Below are 20372 nucleotides of genomic sequence, written 5' to 3'. Positions count from 1 at the left end.
CTTTTACCCCACAGACACACGGGGCGAAAGACACACAGCATTGATATTTGCTACAAATACTTTAGCCTAAATAATATGTTTAATAATTTCTTGTTCAAAACAATCCCTTTAGAAAAGTTTGAACTATTTTCTGTATATTTTGATAAATAAAAGAATTAGGGCTGTCAAAAGATTAATCGCGATTAATCTCATCCAAAATAAAAGTTTGTGTTTACATAATATGTGTGTGTACTCTGTATAATTATTATGTATATATAAATACAAACACATTCATGTATATATTTAAGAAATATTTGCATGTATATATTGTATATACATTTATATAATTTATATTATATATAAATATAAATATTTTATATATAAATATAATACATTTTTCTTAAATATATACATGCTTGTGTGTTTTTATATATAAATAATAATTAACAGAGTACACACACACATATATTATGTAAACACAAACTTTTATTTTGGATGTGATTAATCGCGATTAATCTTTTGACAGCCCTAAAAAGAATACATTTTAATTCAATAAATATAATGTAATGTAAATATATTTTAAAAATATAGAGACAAAATCATTTTAAAAAGCGAAGATTCTGAAAGCACTGAAGGAGATCCCATAATTTAATTGAATGATTTACAGTAGTAACAGTAAATTATATGAAATGATTAGTATCATATGTTTAACCCTCTATGGTGCGCAATATGATTTCAGTGAGGGAAAAAATATGTGTGGTGTTTTTCCTGCTTAAAATAGGACACTATAGCAAAAGCAATATAATTTTTCATAATTGTTTTATTTATTTTATTTTTAATTTTGTTGCCTCAACATTGTACCATCGTGGAACACATTATCATATGCATCTTCATCCTCATCTCCATCTTCGATATATAATATAACCTCATCTTCCTCATCACATGACAGCTCATCCTCACCCTCATCAACTTTTTTATACCTTTTTTTTTAAGTGCTATAGAGAATGTGCAGATCATAATATATGCAGTTGTAGTATGTGAATTACTATTCTTATACGTGCATTACAAAATCATACAAAAATGCGAATACATTTTGAGAATTCTAACTCTTGTCCTTACAAATATACTATATTTGTATCCAACCTAGTGTGTCTGGGACGGCCTTATCCGATTCCATTATGGTACAATGTTGCCTTGAGGACAGTTTTTTATTTATTTACCCGAAAACATTTGATGATATATAATGTAAAGTTCTTGAAAATACTTCTTTACTCACCAGTGAAGGCGACTCATATTTTTTGTGGGATGAAAAATGCACTTTTCAGTGGAGAAAATATGGAGCCATGTGACCTGTGCACATGTGCTGAAACAGGACACAAAATGGACCCCTGTGGGTCATGTGACCAATTTTTTTTTTGCACGTTCATTAATTAGTATTTGAGTTCTTCTTCCCTGAGATAGGTTTGAACAATGAATTGGTGTTTCATTTTATTAAAAAATTATAAAAAATAAACAAAAATAGACTATGCTGCCTGGAGGCAACCCCATACCATAGAGGGTTAAATATGATGGATTCATTATAAATATGGTGATTATCTCGAAGGTGGACACCCACTGAACATATGATATTTCCCATCTGAATCTATGTCATGTCAACAAATGGAAAAGTCCACAAATACCATACTTTTACATATTCTTCCGTTATTGAAACACTGTTGCTTTATTTACCTTGAACAAAACGGAAAATCAACAAGACCTTTGCCTCAAAATATATTCAATAATTTTAGCGATTCTCGTTTGCTACTTACATCTACAAAAAATTTAAAAACATCAAATATTAGATCAAATGAGCACAGAGTCAGCTTTGCGCTGCTGCCCGTGATCGCGTCAAGGATCAGACAAATTTCCACGTGCGTCTTGAAAAGCGGATGTTTTGGAAAGTGCTGCGGCACGTTTTGGTGCCCTCTAGTGGTTTAGAGGAAAATCAAACCAGGAGCCGTTAGCCCCGTTGTACCCTATAGAGATCTGGCTATTGTGAGACTATAGTTCGAATGAATCCCTTTTCTCTGCATGACATTACATTACAGAAGGGCTCTTTCTGCATTTCCTGAATATTGTATCATCATTCATTTCATGTGTCAGAGCGGAAGAGAGGCTCTCGGGAGCACGTGTGAAACGTACTTTTGATTTTCCCGGTAAAAACGTCCAGAGTCCTTCACATAAAAATCAGTCAACAGGCTTTCACGGACAACCTAGGAAGTCTGGGAAGGTCTGTTTTTTTTTAGTTTTTTTTTAAAGTTTCGTTACACACATTAGCAATAAAAAAGTGATTAAAATATGAATATTCTTACATATAGCCCCTTTAAGGAGATGTTCGATGCAGTTGTACTAGTGTTTTTCAAGAAATCTGTTAAATTGCCATTACAGTACATATTGGTTTGTCTAAACCCATAACATAACCCAGCACTTACAAGGTTTTAAAGGATTAGTTCACTTCAAAATGAAAATGAAAAAAGTGCATCCATCCATCATAAACATCCTCCACACGGCTCCGGGGGATAATAAAGGCCTTCTGAAGCAAAGCCATGCGCTTGTGTAAGAAAAATATCCATATTTAACACGTTATAAAGTAAAATATCTAGCTTCCACCGGACCACCTTCTGTATTTAACTTATGAAAAAATGTAATGTCTCTCGCAGTTCAAAATGCTTACGCTACGTCCGACATCTGAATCTGAACATCAGTTATACTTTTTTTGTAAGTTCAGAAGCTAGATATTTTACTTTATAACGTGTTATATGTATATTTTTCTCACACAAGCGCATGGCTTCACTTCATTAACCCCGTGTAGAGCACTTTTATGATGGATGGATGGATGCGCTTTTATGATGGATGGATGCGCTTTTATGAGCTTCAAACTCAATGGACCCCATTCACTGCCATTATAAAGCTTGGAAGCGTCAGGTTATTTATTAATATAACTCTGATTGTTGTAGGATTGAAAATAATCGAAGATATTTGAAATTGAACAAATAAATGTGCTTTATTATTGTCTCTCCTATCAGAGCGGCCATTTGTAATTCCTCAGACAGAGGATGCTGAAGGCCTGTAGGCCAAATGTGTGTCCCACCTTTAGCACAGTGGGGGAAGTTTGGTCTGATTGGTGAGCTTGAATGTCTCATGTCTGGGATTGGTCACATGGTCAAGAAAAAGATAAAAGAAGATTGTAACTGTTGCTCTGTCTCTTTATTCTCTGGCTCTTCCTTTCACTAGGGCTTCTTTGCTCTGGCTATTTCGCTCTTCTCTTCTCTCTCTCTCTCTCTCTCTCTCTCTCTCTATCCCTCAGGTAACATTCATGCTGGGTGCGATTAATGGTATAAGTTTATCATCTCACACATCCATTTTGAAACTGTTTCAAGTGTAACCAGATTTTGTCATTAAATCCTTTCTATTACAAATGATGTGCTAACTAGTTTTGATTCGGTATTGACTTTTAAGTGCTCCCTATTGCAATACAATATCGTCACACTATAGCAAAGCTCTCCCGCATATTTTGCTATTGTAACTGCGCTTATTTCCGGTGTTGGTGTAAGTTGCAGTGGGTGGTAAAGACGAGAAATGTACAGTTTTCTATCATCTTACTGATAACGTTTCTTTAGTCGTTCGGCAACCCTGCAGCCTGAGCCACTGTAGGCGACCCACTCTTACATTGTGTTCATCAGAAAGAGGAAAGTCATATACAGCTAGGATGACTTGATGGTTTGGGGTAATTTAACCCTCTGAGGTTCTTCGTTTTCCAGTCACACTCAGGACCTTCGGGTCAAAAGTGACCCGACCCCGGAAATCAATTAGTATAATTTTTTCAGTAAAATCCATTAAATGTATTTTTGTTCAATAATATTTTTTCTTTCTTTCTTTTGTGTTTTGAGAGAATTTTATGATAATAATTAACATTTATGCAATAATTATGATAAAAAAAATTCCATTGAATATAATAGAAAATGTATATATATATATATATATATATTAATGCTGTATTTCAGGTTAAAGTAGAGACTAATAGGAACTAGGAAACTCGTATTTACGATAATTCCTATAGCACGTGAAGGCAGCATAAGCATAATTATCATGCAATGTCATATTTTAACCAGATGGATTTACAGCTCTCTGTAGAAAGGCTTGTGAATTCTAGTTGTTTTTGCACATATTTGCCTATTTTTTTCAGGTTGTGGATTTTAATATATAATAAGAGATTCTCAAAGACTATGTTTGTCAAGTTTTTTGTTTGTTTGGTTGGTTTAAATGGTAACTTGAAGTGCCAGTTTTACTTTATAATACAGTCAAACCTGAACATTGCATTAGAAAGAGAACAAATGCAAAGCATTGTTACCCATTGTTTTAATTGTAACTTAATAAAAGTGCAATTCTTTCAGTCATAACATTTTTTTATTAACCTTTTATAATAAACATTTTCATTAAAATATTTTTTTGTACAATTCAATGAACAGCAACTCTTTGCACAAAATTAGCTTTTGCAATGACACACGTTCATTTGTGTGTGCGTGTGTTTTTGTGTGTATAAGTGTGTGTGCGTATTTGTCTGTTTTGCACTCTTGATGTTTTAGAGATTCACCCCTTCACTGTTGTGTGCTTTTTTTCTGCATCGTGGCTGATTTGTAGATTTTACGCACAAAAAAAACTCTGTATTTTCATGTTTGCCAATTTCCCATTCATTTCCTATGGGGGTAAGTCGAAGACCCTGAGTGTGACTATTTTTTTTAGACTTTATAAATCCTGTCCCTAAATTTGTTTGTGTGTTCATATACCAAGTACCAATAAAGTCGACAAGTTTCATACCATTCCGTTGAAGCTACGATTTTTAACATTTTTTATTTTAAAAAATTCGGGTCAGAAATGACCGAAGAGAGGGTTAAGCGCCAACTACGGCTGAAATGATTTACATTTTTGAATATCAAGGTTTAATAATTGTATTTTTAATACTACCATATATTATAGTTTTAAAGTATTCCGTTTTTTTTCTAGACCACACCACACCAGAGGTAACCAAAATTATATGTTTATATATGTATACATGTACATACAGTTACATTTGCAAACCAAAATTCATATTCATAAGTTGAGTTGGTTTAAAATGCCGACCTGAGTGGATCAGGGCTGTTTCCTTTCCATCGGCCACTCTCAATTCAAACAAAACTGTGTTTTTAAATCACTCACAACAAGACTACATCTCCCAACAAACAACATTCAATCAGCTTGAGGCAACGTGCTGAACCCGGAACGGCAGATGACAACCATCCATATTTTAATATCCTACTATTGTGATGAATGACAAGGAATAAACTATACAACACAACAACATGACACTGAATCAACCTATAAAAAAGAACATTTTCCATTTTTTTTTTTAATGTAAGGATGTAAAGTCCTTCCAATCGGCGAACAGATCAGGACGCTGCTTTCCGATCCCCACGGAGAAGAAAATAAAGTGGCACTAGCCCACTGGACTACGCAGATACTGTCATATTCAAATATGACCGAAATAAATACATTTTTGGAAAGAATTTGAAAGTCCTCTGGATAGGAAGCAGAGAAAGGAAGATGACGCGAGGCATCTGTTAACCTTCACTTAAATCGCTCCCCTCTATGCGGCTCGCTAGCCTGAAAAGCACCACAGAAGTTCCCCTGGAGCCAAAGACCCCTGGCGTTTTGTGCCAAACTGGGAAAGAGGAAGAAACTAATTGGGAGGGACGTTAAAAATATGGTAATATAGAGAGGAGTGGCAGCTTATTTCCTGTGTAGCGTTCCTCCCCGACACTGCTCGGGAACCCTGACCGTCACTCTGGGGAAGAGGGATTGTCCTCGTCTTCGTCCTCGTCGTCCTCTTCCTCGATGAAGGAGCTGGGCGTCTGTCCGCGAGACTCTGAGGCGTGTGAAGGGGCAGAGCTGCTGTGACTGTGGACAGAGAGAGTCATCTGATGTTATCTCAACATCAGCTCAAAGGAAAGTGTGGAGATGCTGTGTTGATCAACATACCTTGTGTGGCTGAGAGGGGTTCTGTTGGAATTTCTGGCCATGTCTGTCGGGACAGAAACACAGGTTTATTTAGACATCATAAGTCGAACACTAAAACCTGTATTATTAAAGGGGTGAGGAATTGAGAAATCAACTTTCCCTTGAGCTTTTGATAGATAAGAGGTCATGGCAAATATAAGAATATCCTGTAAGTTTCAGAGCTGAAAACTTTCTTGTTAGTCAAAGAAAAGCTTTTATAGACACCAGACCCTGAAAACGATCTTGTGCTTCACCTTTACGTCATCGTGCGACGAAACACCGCCTCTACAGAATAATAAGCACGTGTTTAATTCAGTAGCCCCGCCCACCGACTCATGGAGATGGTAGGATTGCTCTAGCCAGCAGCAATAAACATGCCGAGGATATCATGATATTGCACTATTCCTGCATAAGCTTCCCTCGGATCCTAATATTAGGAATATGAGGTTGAACTTTATTTTTAATGAAGTTCCAGCTCACGTGGGGATATTGAGATTGAAACACAATGGTGTGCCTTCTATATTGGACCCGACAGGAATGGTGCAGCACACTTATGTGAGTAAAACATGTTTTAAATACGTGATAGTATTGCATTGATAGTATTGTGTATTGATTATGTGTAGAGAGACTTGAGAGTGTGTCCGCGTCCGCGCGTGTGTGTCCGCGAGTGTGTGTGTGTGTCTCTGCACGTGTGTGTGTCTGTGTGTGTCTCCGCGCGAGTGTCAGTGTGTGTCTCCGCGCACGAGTGTGTGTGTGTGTGAATGTGTGTCTCCGCGCGCGTGTGTGTGTGTGTGTGTGTGTGTGTGTGTGTGTGTGTGTGAGAGAGATTTAGTGTTTGTTTGATATTTTGCGAGTTCTCTGAGCATTTCCCCTAGACGATTCCTGGGACAGACGGAAGCTGAAGCTCATTAAATATGCAAATATTATCCAATCCTAGCCGTGAGCGTTTACTTCCAAGTCTTCAGTTCGGCACGCCCATCAAATCATAGTGTTTCTCAGAGAGCCTCAAAACCAAGTCAGAAAATAGCCTATTACTTATTGATTATGATGTTTTTGAATGTAAAAACCACACAAACGCCATAAGTTGACCTCAGATAACAGTATAAAAAAAAAAAAAAAAAGCCAGTTCATGACCCCTTTAAGACAGCATCTCGACAAGACGTGTGGCTTTATTTGCACAGAACAGGAAGTAAATCTGTGGCTGAAGGGTAAAGCGTGTGACTGACAGTGTTGGGGGTAACGCATTAAAAAGTAACTGGAGTTACGTAATCAGATTACTTTTTCAAGTAACTAGTAAAGTAACGCATTACTTTTTAAATTTACAACAAAATATCTGAGTTACTTTTTCACATGTATTTGACTCCTGTCCCCTGAAACCGAGAGTAAGTGCAGAGGCGTGTGTGTAAACATGAGGGTTATTGTAGTTCTAGACTAAATGTGAGCATTTATTCATCTCACTTGCACAATAAAGATTCAGTACTCCTCAAAATGAATAAAATCAGTCAAATGCAAAATCAGAGTAATATGCAAACCTCCAATAATTAAATGTTAAATAAAACAAATATTTGTATGCATTTAATCTACCTTTACTGACCAATGTCTTAGTGCTGACCTTTGATGATTCAATTGAAACCATGAGCAAAAATTACTAGATTTTTTGTTTTTATTGGTAAACTTTTTTTCTTGTGCATCCTATTCTTGCATGATCCAGAATGGAGCTGCGCCCTCTACTGTTCTTGCATGATCCAGAATGGAGCTGCGCCCTCTACTGTTCATGCATGAATTTGCCTTTTTACCTCAGCCTGAGGCTTATTATTTACATTTTGGTATGAAGAGGTCTTTACATTTGCAAAAAAAAAAATAGAACTTTTTTTGTTATAAAAGAAAAAACAAAAAAACAAACAACCCCGGCCCAGGTGAGAAAAAGTAACGCAAAAGTAACTTAACACATTACTTTTCTTAAAAAGTAACTAAGTAACTCAATTAGTTGCTTTTTAAAGGAGTAACACAATATTGTAATGTATTACTTTTCAAAGTAACTTTCCCCAACACTGGTGACTGATGTGCATGTATGCTCGCACAAAAACAACGTACCAATTGGAATGGAGAAAAATAAAGGCCATACATATTTCTTACCTGTCCATAAAAATTTATTTTGTATAATTTCATTAAAAAATTATATTGTTGTCCCCATGACAAAGAAATTATTTAGCTGCTTTTCTCATTTGCCGCAAAAAGCTCACATTGTCCATTGTCTTGGTTTTGTTCCATATAGTTTTGTTTTGGAATTTTATATTTGATTTATATATTTTTGAGACGTATATATACACACTGATCAGGCAGTCTCTTCATCACGGCTCACACGCACTCACAGGAACGCGCACAGTAATGGCCGAGCTCAGTGTTTTGACTGAATAATACGGTTTCTTTCTCGCAAAACTTTATAGTATGCCTCCTGAACACTTTCCATATATGACGCGCGTCTCAATGTATCATTGCGTGATACTTTTGTATCTTTTTTGTTAAGTTTTAGCCTGGTTGCCAATGACAGCCATTATAAGTGGCTGTCAATAGTTTGAGATACCCTCAGATGGTCGGGAATGCCCTCCCCGACCATCTGAGGGCACCTCAAACTATTGAGACTTTTAAAAAAGGACTAAAAACATTTCTTTTTAGGAGAACTTCTGACTTCTAACTATTCAATCTATTTTATCCTTCTTAAATGATCTTAACTGTAGCACTTTGAGATTTGTTCCAAATGTAAAGTGCACTACAAATACAATTTATTATTATTATTATTATTATTATTATTATTATTATTATTATTAATATATGGAGGAGCATGTGCAGGGCGTTTTTCAAAATGTTTCTTTCTGAGGTCCGAAAAATATAGAAAGACATAGGGCATTGGAACAACAGCAGGGCGAGTAAAAGATGGCTTTATTTTCATTTCAGGGTGAACTATCCCTTTAAGATAGATTAACTTTAATCCTGTTGTTCCTTAACTTTAAACTCAGATTTAAATCTTAATTAGGGATTAACTTTAAACTTACATGTGCGGAGGTTTAAATAAAATAAAGTGCACCTACAATTAAACTATGTAGAGGAGTGAACAGAGATAGAAACAGTGTGTGTGTCGTCAGGTCTAAGAGGGGTGTTTATTACTAATAAAAATGAAAAATAAAGCGCATTGAGCTGGCAGAGTGTGAGGGTCTTACGCCTGCTATTGAGTCCGGGATGCGGATCCGTCACTCATCTCGGTGTCGTAAAAAGAAAATAAGAGGAATACATTTAGCATTTAACGGCAGCGGTGATGATGAGGTGAGCGCCACTCATACCCTCTCCACGCGTGACTGCTGGGCGGCGATTAAACAGACAGGGCTGCGCTGTCACAAGAGCGGCTTATCTTTTCTTATCTCGGTTGTTTTGTCATAAATTACGCTGCCATATTACTCCAATAATTAATACTATAAATATATTTCCAGGCTTATGAAATCTGCACGTGCTGCCACAATGTCATTGCCTGTTTGCTTAGTAACGGTCTCTATATGTAGTGCTTTATAAAGCAGCTGACATTTTACAAGTTTATTTCCTTTATTGGCAAGAGCTACTATTGTCACAGAGAGAGAGAAAGAGAGAGAGAGAGAGAGTTTCTGGTGGTCAATAAAGAAGGAAATGGAACATTAGTATTGTTGCTGTCAATTGCGAATCCATCATGGCGGAGGAAATTAATCATAAATGGAGGTTTTAATCGCAGGTTAGAATTCTAATCCCTGATTTGTTAATCTGGGTTTAAAATGAAGTGCAACAGTTTGATTTAAAATGAGGCCTAGATTAACACATCCTAGATTAGCTCTAAACTGTACTTCATTTAATCCTTATTGGTGCAACCCACCCTAGATCTCATAATAATAAGCCTTTGAAAAATGCTTAATTTTATGATCAAAGCTTCCTAGTTTTTAATTGGGGGGGGGGGGGGGGGGGTGATACATATAACATATAATAATAATTTATAATTATAATAATTTGCTTGTATTGGCTTGTAATTGATTGTGTCATGTTGATAAGTTAGAGGCCTGTGTATCAAACACTATACAGCAGGCTTTATAGGGTTAACCAAGTATTAGCTGCCTAAAAAAACTGCTAAATTGAGGTTAGGTGAGTGTTGATTTTGGACTCTGCCAATATATGACTTGCAGATTTTGTGGCAGATGGGGCATCACACTCAGCTCACCACTGATCTGGGTGTCCTGTTACTGTCCGCATGTGAGATGAAACCACGGTACAGTGCTACAGTAAATGCTTGATTTAGTTTGTCTTGCTTTATTCCACTTGGGAACTGTAGATAGTTGGGAGCTGAATAACCCTTTATATAAAGGTGACTGTAGTTCTGTCATGACAACTCTCGGGAGATTGGTATGGTAATGAAAATGGCAATGTTAATGCATTTAGTCGTGGTTGAATAGATCTGCTACGCTACTGCTGTTGCAGAGCAAGTACAGAGACTTGATACTGCCAAAACATTCACAGACACTGCTGTGAGCATGCAAGACATGCTGCTGCTGCTGCACATGTAACATACATGAATTAACCCTGAAGCAGATCTACACAGGTGGAGCTGGGGAAGGTGGAGGGTATTTGTTTGAATGTTGAGCCGCAGCTCATTGGCTGCTCATTCAACAGCAACCAATCAGCTGTGCTATGTAGATAATGATGCGATCTGTACCAAATGAGTTAAAGACCTATCATTCTGAGCCATTTAGAGTTTCATGCCAGAACTAGGTAATGAAGTAAAGTGTCTTTTTTGAGGAGACAAAGAAATAATTTACAATCACGCAGTTTTGCATCAGTAAAACGAAGGCAAGAAGAGTTATTTTAAGATCTATGATAATTACTTCATCTTTTCAAACGATATGCTATTATCTATCAGACCTGCCATGATAATGTTTTGTGAGATCCTGTCAGGCACAAGCATTCACACAAGCTACAGAGAAAGAATGTCATACAAAACAAAAAAGACACTCAGGAAAAAATGATTGAAAATGAGTTTTTTCGAGGAACATTAATCAGAAGATACTTACTGGTGACATAAGCCTCCATAGACTTGGGCACTAAAGATTTGGCCACACTGAGGCTTTCTGGAGAGCATGTGCCGTTCTCAAGCCCCAAAGACAAGCCCATCCGCTTCAGGATCTCAACGTCATCATGGATTTCAAATGTGTTGTCAAAGTTAAAGAGGTATTCACACCTGTTTGGAGGAATGAGTTTGTGTGTTAAGCAAAAGTGCTGATTAAGACTAGTTTATTCACTTTAGACATGTAAAACACTCGCGTTTAACGTCATTATTGAGTTTTTTGATAATAGAATTCCACATACTTGACGTCATTGCGTGATTACGTGAACAAACTAGTGAATCGGTTCATTGAAACAAACTGTCCGAAAGAACCAATTCGCAGAAAAGAAACAGACTTCCTATCACAACCATGAAAATGAAATGACGTATGCTTGCGCTTTGGATTGCTAAATGAAACAGCGATTCAAAAATAATGCTTAAAATGAGCTCAAACAAATACTAAAATCATATAAAATACAGTAAATATTGTTGAGCGAAAATCTCCTCTTTCCCCTCGTGGAGGATATTTCTACAGAAGAGAAATCTCGTACTTATCACTCGAGATGGAGCAGTCTATGATGGTGCGGACGTCTGTGTTGAGAATGATGAAGGGAAGTTGAATGACAGATCCTGGAGGGGGAGTTGAATGGGACGACACTTCGTTTGCCTGGTTCCTCTGCACCAGATTCTTGAAGGCGATCTGCTGCTCACGGGAAGAGATGCACAATTCACCACACATGTACACAGACCGTTTCGGCCATGAAGGGCCTACTTATTAACGTTAAATCAGTCAGTTTGTTGATAAATAAAAAGCTTTGTGTAGTCGTTGCACTAACATGGGCACACAGATGCTAACTCATGTCATTCGGGATGTGTGGGGGTTGGTCAAAGATTAGAACCAAGCCAATGCATTTAATTTAGCGCTCCAGCAGCCCTCCTAGCTCCTACCCTGCTGGAGTGCAAGTCCTGATCAATATCCCAGCAGAATCAAGGCCTCATCTGATGTATACACACATCACGGACTTCATCACTGTGATCTGTTGCATTACACGCCATATCACTTACGCTCATCTATAGTACAGACTTTCGGTGTTAATGTCACACATCAACACAAACAGACCGCAGTGATTTCCTGAGATACTGTGTGTGGGCTTTAATTTGACAGCAGGAGATGGACGACAGTCTCGTCTCACTTAAAAAAAAATTAATCAATAATAGAAGATTGCTGCTTTTCCACAGCTGGCCACAGTTAATGTCTCCTTCCCCCTCTCATCTTCTGCTTTTACTCATCTATTCTTCTCTTCTTCTGATGTTATGGAGCGAGGCTAGTAATGGCACTAACTGGACAAATAATTTTTTTAGAAGATTTTGAGTTTCACGTTGCTTATATATTTAGTAGCGGTTGGAGAAAAAAAATATCTGATGCATCGCAGTTCGTTATTCAATGATTCAGAATCAATTAGTTTTTTTTCCCTGTATATGCACAATGGCACTTGTGTATGCTAAAGATAGTTGTTTTCAGTTTTTTCCAATTGCACATAAGCACACACACAAAAAGAATGCTGTAGGCATGCAGCATAACGCTTGCAGCATACGGCCGTGCATCTCTTGCAAGTGCTTCTCTGATGCAAAATTAATGTAAACACTACAGGCAGAGAGTAAAAGCTCTGACTAGAAGACATTGAGCAATAAGTGGACTCAGCCAGGTTTGTCACCTTTTGGGATCTCCCAAAACATTTACGTTGTGGTCTGTGCTTTTTGCAGTGTGTTCCTGTATTTGGTTGTGAGTATTTGCAGCGTGTTTCTGTATTTGGTTGTGTTGTGAGTATTTGCAGTGTTTCTGTATTTGGTTGTGTTGTGAGTATTTGCAGTGTTTCTGTATTTGGTTGTGTTGTGAGTATTTGCAGTGTTTCTGTATTTAGTTGTGTTGTGAGTATTTGCAGTGTTTCTGTATTTAGTTGTGTTTTGAGTATTTGCAGTGTTTCTGTATTTAGTTGTGTTGTGAGTATTTGCAGTGTTTCTGTATTTAGTTGTGTTTTGAGTATTTGCAGTGTTTCTGTATTTGGTTGTGTTGTGAGTATTTGCAGTGTTTCTGTATTTAGTTGTGTTGTGAGTATTTGCAGTGTTTCTGTATTTAGTTGTGTTTTGAGTATTTGCAGTGTTTCTGTATTTGGTTGCGTTGTGAGTATTTGCAGCATGTTTCTGTATTTGGTTGTGTTGTGAGTATTTGCAGTGTTTCTGTATTTGGTTGTGTTGTGAGTATTTGCAGTGTTTCTGTATTTGGTTGTGTTGTGAGTATTTGCAGTGTTTCTGTATTTAGTTGTGTTGTGAGTATTTGCAGTGTTTCTGTATTTAGTTGTGTTTTGAGTATTTGCAGTGTTTCTGTATTTGGTTGTGTTGTGAGTATTTGCAGCATGTTTCTGTATTTGGTTGTGTTGTGAGTATTTGCAGTGTTTCTGTATTTGGTTGTGTTGTGAGTATTTGCAGTGTTTCTGTATTTGGTTGTGTTGTGAGTATTTGCAGTGTTTCTGTATTTAGTTGTGTTGTGAGTATTTGCAGTGTTTCTGTATTTAGTTGTGTTTTGAGTATTTGCAGTGTTTCTGTATTTAGTTGTGTTGTGAGTATTTGCAGTGTTTCTGTATTTAGTTGTGTTTTGAGTATTTGCAGTGTTTCTGTATTTGGTTGTGTTGTGAGTATTTGCAGTGTTTCTGTATTTAGTTGTGTTGTGAGTATTTGCAGTGTTTCTGTATTTAGTTGTGTTTTGAGTATTTGCAGTGTTTCTGTATTTGGTTGCGTTGTGAGTATTTGCAGCGTGTTTCTGTATTTGGTTGTGTTGTGAGTATTTGCAGCGTGTTTCTGTATTTGGTTGTGTTGTGAGTATTTGCAGCGTGTTTCTGTATTTGGTTGTGTTGTGAGTATTTGCAGCGTGTTTCTGTATTTGGTTGTGTTGTGAGTATTTGCAGTGTTTCTGTATTTGGTTGTGTTGTGAGTATTTGCAGCATGTTTCTGTATTTGGTTGTGTTGTGAGTATTTGCAGTGTTTCTGTATTTGGTTGTGTTGGGAGTATTTGCAGCGTGTTACAGTATTTGGTTGTGTTTTGAGTATTTGCAGCGTGTTTCTGTATTTGGTTGTGTTTTGAGTATTTGCAGCGTGTTTCTGTATTTGGTTGTGTTGAGAGTATTTGCAGCATGTTTCTGTATTTGGTTGTGTTTTGAGTATTTGCAGTGTTTCTGTATTTGGTTGTGTTGTGAGTATTTGCAGCATGTTTCTGTATTTGGTTGTGTTTTGAGTATTTGCAGTGTTTCTGTATTTGGTTGTGTTGTGAGTATTTGCAGCGTGTTTCTGTATTTGGTTGTGTTGGGAGTATTTGCAGCGTGTTACAGTATTTGGTTGTGTTGAGAGTATTTGCAGCGTGTTTCTGTATTTGGTTGTGTTGGGAGTATTTGCAGCGTGTTACAGTATTTGGTTGTGTTGAGAGTATTTGCAGCGTGTTTCTGTATTTGGTTGTGTTGAGAGTATTTGCAGCGTGTTACAGTATTTGGTTGTGTTGAGAGTATTTGCAGCGTGTTACAGTATTTGGTTGTGTTGTGAGTATTTGCAGTGTTTCTGTATTTGGTTGTGTTGTGAGTATTTGCAGCATGTTTCTATATTTGGTTGCATTGTGAGTATTTGCAGCATGTTTCTATATTTGGTTGCATTGTGAGTATTTGCAGCATGTTTCTATATTTGGTTGTGTTGTGAGTATTTGCAGCATGTAACAGTATTTAGTTGTGCTGTGAGTATTTGCTGTGTGTTTCAGTATTTGGTTGTGTTGTGAGTATTTGCAGTGTTTCTGTATTTAGTTGTGTTTTGAGTATGTGCAGTGTTTCTGTATTTGGTTGTGTTGTGAGTATTTGCAGTGTTTCTGTATTTGGCTGTGTTGTGAGTATTTGCTGTGTGTTTCTGTATTTGGTTGTGTTGAGAGTATTTCCAGAGTTTCAGTATTTGGTTGAGTTGTGAGTATTTGCAGTGTTTCTGTATTTGGTTGTGTTGAGAGTATTTCCAGAGTTTCAGTATTTGGTTGAGTTGTGAGTATTTGCAGTGGTTCTGTATTTGGTTGTGTTGTATTTGCAGAGTTTCTGTATTTGGTTGTGTTGAGAGTATTTGCAGTGTTTATGTATTTGGTTGTGTTGAGAGTATTTCCAGAGTTTCAGTATTTGGTTGTGTTGTGAGTATTTGCAGTGTTTCTGTATTTGGTTGTGTTGAGAGTATTTCCAGAGTTTCAGTATTTGGTTGAGTTGTGAGTATTTGCAGTGGTTCTGTATTTGGTTGTGTTGTATTTGCAGAGTTTCTGCATTTGGTTGTGTTGAGAGTATTTGCAGTGTTTATGTATTTGGTTGTGTTGAATCCGTCTCAAACTCATGAAACAATGGTTTGAATTGTAAAACAACTCATTCATAAACTAAATGAGTTGGAGCACTTTTAGTCACTGAACAGAAAGTCTTTACTTTCTTCATGCCCAACTAGAAATGAACAGAATAACTGTACTTATATTAGTAGGAGCTTCCTCATAAGTACTAAAATGGATAGATAAATGAAGAGTTAAATGTTAAAGTACCGGAATGGTTAAGTGGAATTAGTTTCATTCCTTTTCTACAGATGATTCCCATATGTAGTGCTGTTTGGAATTTTTGCTGCGAGGTCTGAGAGCTTTCTTACCAAAACATCACACACATACAAACACAAACAGGTGTGGTACAAACCTGTAATATTAGCTCCTCTAGCTGGGCTCTTTTCTGTCGAATTCTTTCCAAACGCTTCTGTTTTTCCAGCTGAAAGATCACCCCACACACAAACACACACACATGTAAATATGTACATATCTGTCATGAATATCTATATTTAGAGTACAGAAACACACAGATAAGGTGTGCAAGCCGTTGCTCCCCCCACCCACCCTTCCTCTCCATCATCATCCTCTAGTCACCCTGTTTCTTTCTGTCAGGCAGCCCCAGATGTGACACTAACAGATGGTGTCAGGCTCTTCAAACACACACATTGTGTCCTCATTAACACAATGCCTGCTGACCGCTAGACTAGTATTAAAGTATGGACCTCTAGTATGTACAAATGATACGGCCCAGATAAAAAAAAGAAAGTAAATCTTGATTATCATCAGCGAATATGTTCATCTGCATTATAAAACACTGAAAACTATTAAACAAAATACAATTTAACGGGTTTACATAAAAATCAATAAACTGACAACAGACATTGCATTTATACAAGATTTTTAAATGATCCTGGCCTGCGATAAAGGCATTTACATTCAAAGCGAACTGGGTAACAGGCAAAAATCTGTGTGTCGATTAGGTTTTGCTTAAATTAACTCAAAATCAGGCGAATATGACGTTCGTTTGGTTTGAAATTACGCCACTCCAGTTTCTTTTTTAATTTAGCTTGAAGTGCAGTATATTGGGGCCTTGAGCCAGAACACTTAACCGGAAGATGCTGCACAAATCTCCTTTGGGATAAATGGGAAAGTCGTTTCTGATAGTGAATTTGTCTTTCACACACACCCACCTCTAAGTTTCGGCACTCCTGGGCTGAGTTAGTGGGCAGGCCGATCCAGCGTATCTCCTTCTTCTCTTTGGATATGATGTTCATGGCCATCAACACGTTGAGCGCGTCATACACACGCCGGCGGATGTTCTTCTGGTCGTACGCTTGCTGCAAGTGCAAACACACACGCTCAATCAATGTCACAAAGCGCATGGAGATGTGCAATAATCCAGTCCATTTTCGCCAGTGCTTTTTTAATTTCACCTTTTAGCATTCCACCAGGGCAGAGAGCTTAAAACTCCAGTCCAGGAAATATCCGGTGGACTGTCAGAACTAATACCAGAAAATATTCACAACACGCCGCTCTCACTCCAGGTAGAAACGGCCCTTATGCAATTATTCTATTTTACGAAAGGCCAGTGGCCCAAACCCAAACTCTCATTATAAAAGAGATATTATCTGAGATCTACATTAAGTGTCTGTTCCTGTTTGAGGTTTTGGGATACAGCCAGACGTGAGGTGGACATTGTGCAGTACTACAGGAAGTGCTCAACGTTCTTCATAAACCACAGACTGATAAATCACAGCTCATATTAACACGAGAGGCCACAGGAGGAACCTGTAGAACTTTAACATCTTGTATCGGTCCAGCTCTGTATAATTCTGCAGTGTAAACAGACACTGAGTAAGTGATGGTCATTTTAGGTGAGGCATAATGGTGACTATATGCATATTTCATATCTGAAAGAACAGTCCAGGACAAGGAAAGCCTTTGTAGATCAATATCAATTGGCACTGTAAGAAAGCATTATGTGAAATCCATGACTTTTAAGGTTTATGCAGCCATAAGGGTTATGCATCCAAATGTAATACTCGTGGTAAGTTTTTTGTATTTATTCATCTCTAGACAGAAGTATTATCAGCAATAAAAACTGACCACAATTAGGAATCAAGCCTAAAATCATATCATGATACTCACCGAGTCGGCGGGCATCAGGCTGCTGGCGTGGGTGAACTCGGCCACCAGCTCATCGGCCACCTCGTTGTAAGACGTAGTGCCTTTCTTTTGTACCTTCTCGCACACCTTCATGGAGAAATGCCTCAGGCCTTTCCCGTTCTTATCTGCCCTCTTCATTCTCTTACTGCAGGGACAGAGAGGAAGACAGAGTTTTTACACTTCATGTTTGGCCACTAAATGTAAAGTTACATTTTTTTTTTTTGTATGAATTAAGAAATATTTAGCAAAAAGAAAATAAAGATTGTTGAGATTAGTAATATCAAGATGTTGCATTCTTTTTTAATATAAAGCAAATCACCATTCAACACACACACACACACACACCCACACACACACACACACAAATATAAATGCGGAATGTTGGTTTGTTTTTATTTAGGGCTGTCAAAAGATTAATCCCGATTAATCGCATCCAAAATAAAAGTTTGTGTTTACATAATATATGTGTGTGTACTCTGTTAATTATTATTTATATATAAATACACACACATTCATGTATATATTTAAGAAATATTTGCATGTATATACTGTATACACATTTATATAATCTATAATATATATAAATATAAATGTTTTATATATAAAAATAATATTTTTTTCTTAAATATATACATGCTTGTGTGTGTATTTATATATAAATAATAATTATACACAGTACACACACATATATTATGTAAACACAAACTTTTATTTTGGATGCGATTAATCGCGATTAATCTTTTGACAGCCCTATTTTTAATTAAAAATGAATGTATTGTAGTAAAACACACTACATTACAAAAAATACTATAATAAAAACATTTATACTAGGTACGTTTACACGAAACAGAACGCTTTTCCGTGTACAGGCGTCAGCATTGTCGAAACGTTCCCTGTTCACATGGATCCGAGAAAATGATTATAAACGCTGTATTCTGTTGTCAGGCCAGTAGTCGGCAAAGTCACTTTGTAAAGAAACACTACGCGCCTATAGACTGATCACATAATACACATGCGCATGACTTCACCGTTTTCACAAATGTAATGTTTTTGTGACGTCTGCTTTCAAAAACGCGCACTTTAAAACCCGTTTTCAAAAGTTTGCACTTTCAGGCCCCCAAAACGCCATTGTTGTGTGAAATAATGGCCAAAATGCATAAAAAGTATTTAGTTGAAAGCGTTGTTGTGTAAACATGGATAGTTTAAAGTGGTAGTTCACCCAAAAAGGAAAATTCTGTCATCATTTAATCACCCTCAAGTTGTTCCAAACCTGTATACATTTATTTTGTTCTGCTGAACACAGAGGAAGATATTTGGAAGAATGTTTGTAACCAAGCAGATTTCGGCAGCCATTAGTATTTTTTTCCCCACTATGGTAGTCATCGGCTGCCGAAATCTGCTTGGTTTGGAACAACTTGAGCGCGAGACATTTTTATTTTTTGGGAGAACTATCCCTTTAATAAGGCTCCATTTTCTTCATGTAAAACATAACCGAGTTTGTTTCTTCCAGTTTAGGCAGTGAAAAGTGACCTAACAAAATTTGCAACTGTAAATATGCGTCTAATAATTCCCAGCAGGCAAAACGTATTCCAAATGCATGTCTGGGGAAAAGATTAATGGTCACAAATACTCCATATACCTTTGAGTTCTCATATACACACACACTCTTAGGAAGTTTTATGACGGGCTGTTGTTTAAAGTGGTTTTGTGAAGCAGCAAACTGAGCTCTGTAACTGTACACGACACGTTTGAGAGTAGCATGCCTTGAGTACAAGCGGAGACACTTCTTGCCTGCTACAAATAGCAGATATGTGTTGCACTATCACGTTTCATCCTATATTTCATGTTTACATCCATTACATCAATTTGTCATTTGTTGATTCCAGTGTGTGAATCTATATACAGTATATACACTCTCCAGTGTGTGAATCTATATACAGTATATACACTCACTAACCAAAACACACAAACACACACACACACACACACACACATGCACAATCTGGCACAATCCAGGGCTGTGACATGTCTTTGTGCTAACGGCATGCATGTGTGTGCACATTTTCATGTGTGCTTCGTATTTCACCGGTTCCTTGGCCTTGGGTCGTGTCACTGTAGCTCATTGCAGGATGCGTCAAGTTCAACCCACAGAGGTGGGAAAACAAGCACACGCATAATATGTGTGTGAGAGTGAGTGACTGACTCAATGTGACGTTGAAGGCACCACTGCATGGATACAACCACACTCATTCACTCAACTTATTTATGAAGGACAGAGAAAGGTGGACGTGTGCCACAAATAAAACGGACAACATGAGAATAAAGTCTAGTACTCTAAAAACTAAATGTAAAGTGGTTACCTTGCAAAACCTAAGATTTTTGAATGAATGAGGTATTAATATAGCGCATTTCCTATGTACTACTGTTGGGGTTATATACCATTATATAATAATACTTTTAAAGTCGCAGTGAAACTGAAGTAGTGACAGACCTTTTCTTTTGTATTGTGACATGTGTAACGAGTGTAACAGATTATTATATATAATAATAATAATAATAATATAGGACGTGGATCTAACCAACGGTTGTTGACTGGATTTTGAGATGTGGGTGTTGCACTCAAAAATGAATGTGAGCTTGCATGATTGTGGAGGGGGCAGGCAGGGGTAA

The 20372-nt window shown here is 37.2% G+C and overlaps 1 protein-coding gene across 4 annotated transcripts in view; it reads right to left on the bottom strand.

Annotated features, from left to right (window-relative positions):
* Window positions 1-4409: 4409 nt before the first annotated feature.
* tfdp2 (transcription factor Dp-2) overlaps window positions 4410-20372 on the bottom strand; it is a 66375-nt gene continuing 50412 nt past the window's right edge. For all 4 annotated transcript variants that reach the window (XM_079823887.1, XM_079823889.1, XM_079823888.1 and 1 more), the window contains 7 exons: window positions 17685-17847; window positions 16727-16873; window positions 15907-15975; window positions 11716-11867; window positions 11133-11299; window positions 6034-6076; window positions 4410-5952 (listed from right to left, as the gene is read on the bottom strand). In XM_079823887.1, the coding sequence (XP_079680013.1) occupies window positions 5835-5952; window positions 6034-6076; window positions 11133-11299; window positions 11716-11867; window positions 15907-15975; window positions 16727-16873; window positions 17685-17847 (859 nt within the window). In that variant the 3' untranslated portion in view covers window positions 4410-5834. The remainder of the gene's footprint in view (window positions 5953-6033; window positions 6077-11132; window positions 11300-11715; window positions 11868-15906; window positions 15976-16726; window positions 16874-17684; window positions 17848-20372) is intronic.

Source organism: Gobio gobio (genome assembly GCF_949357685.1).
Source record: "Gobio gobio genome assembly, chromosome: 8".
Lineage (NCBI taxonomy): Eukaryota > Metazoa > Chordata > Actinopteri > Cypriniformes > Gobionidae > Gobio > Gobio gobio.
This window is presented reverse-complemented; position numbering and strand designations above follow the sequence as displayed.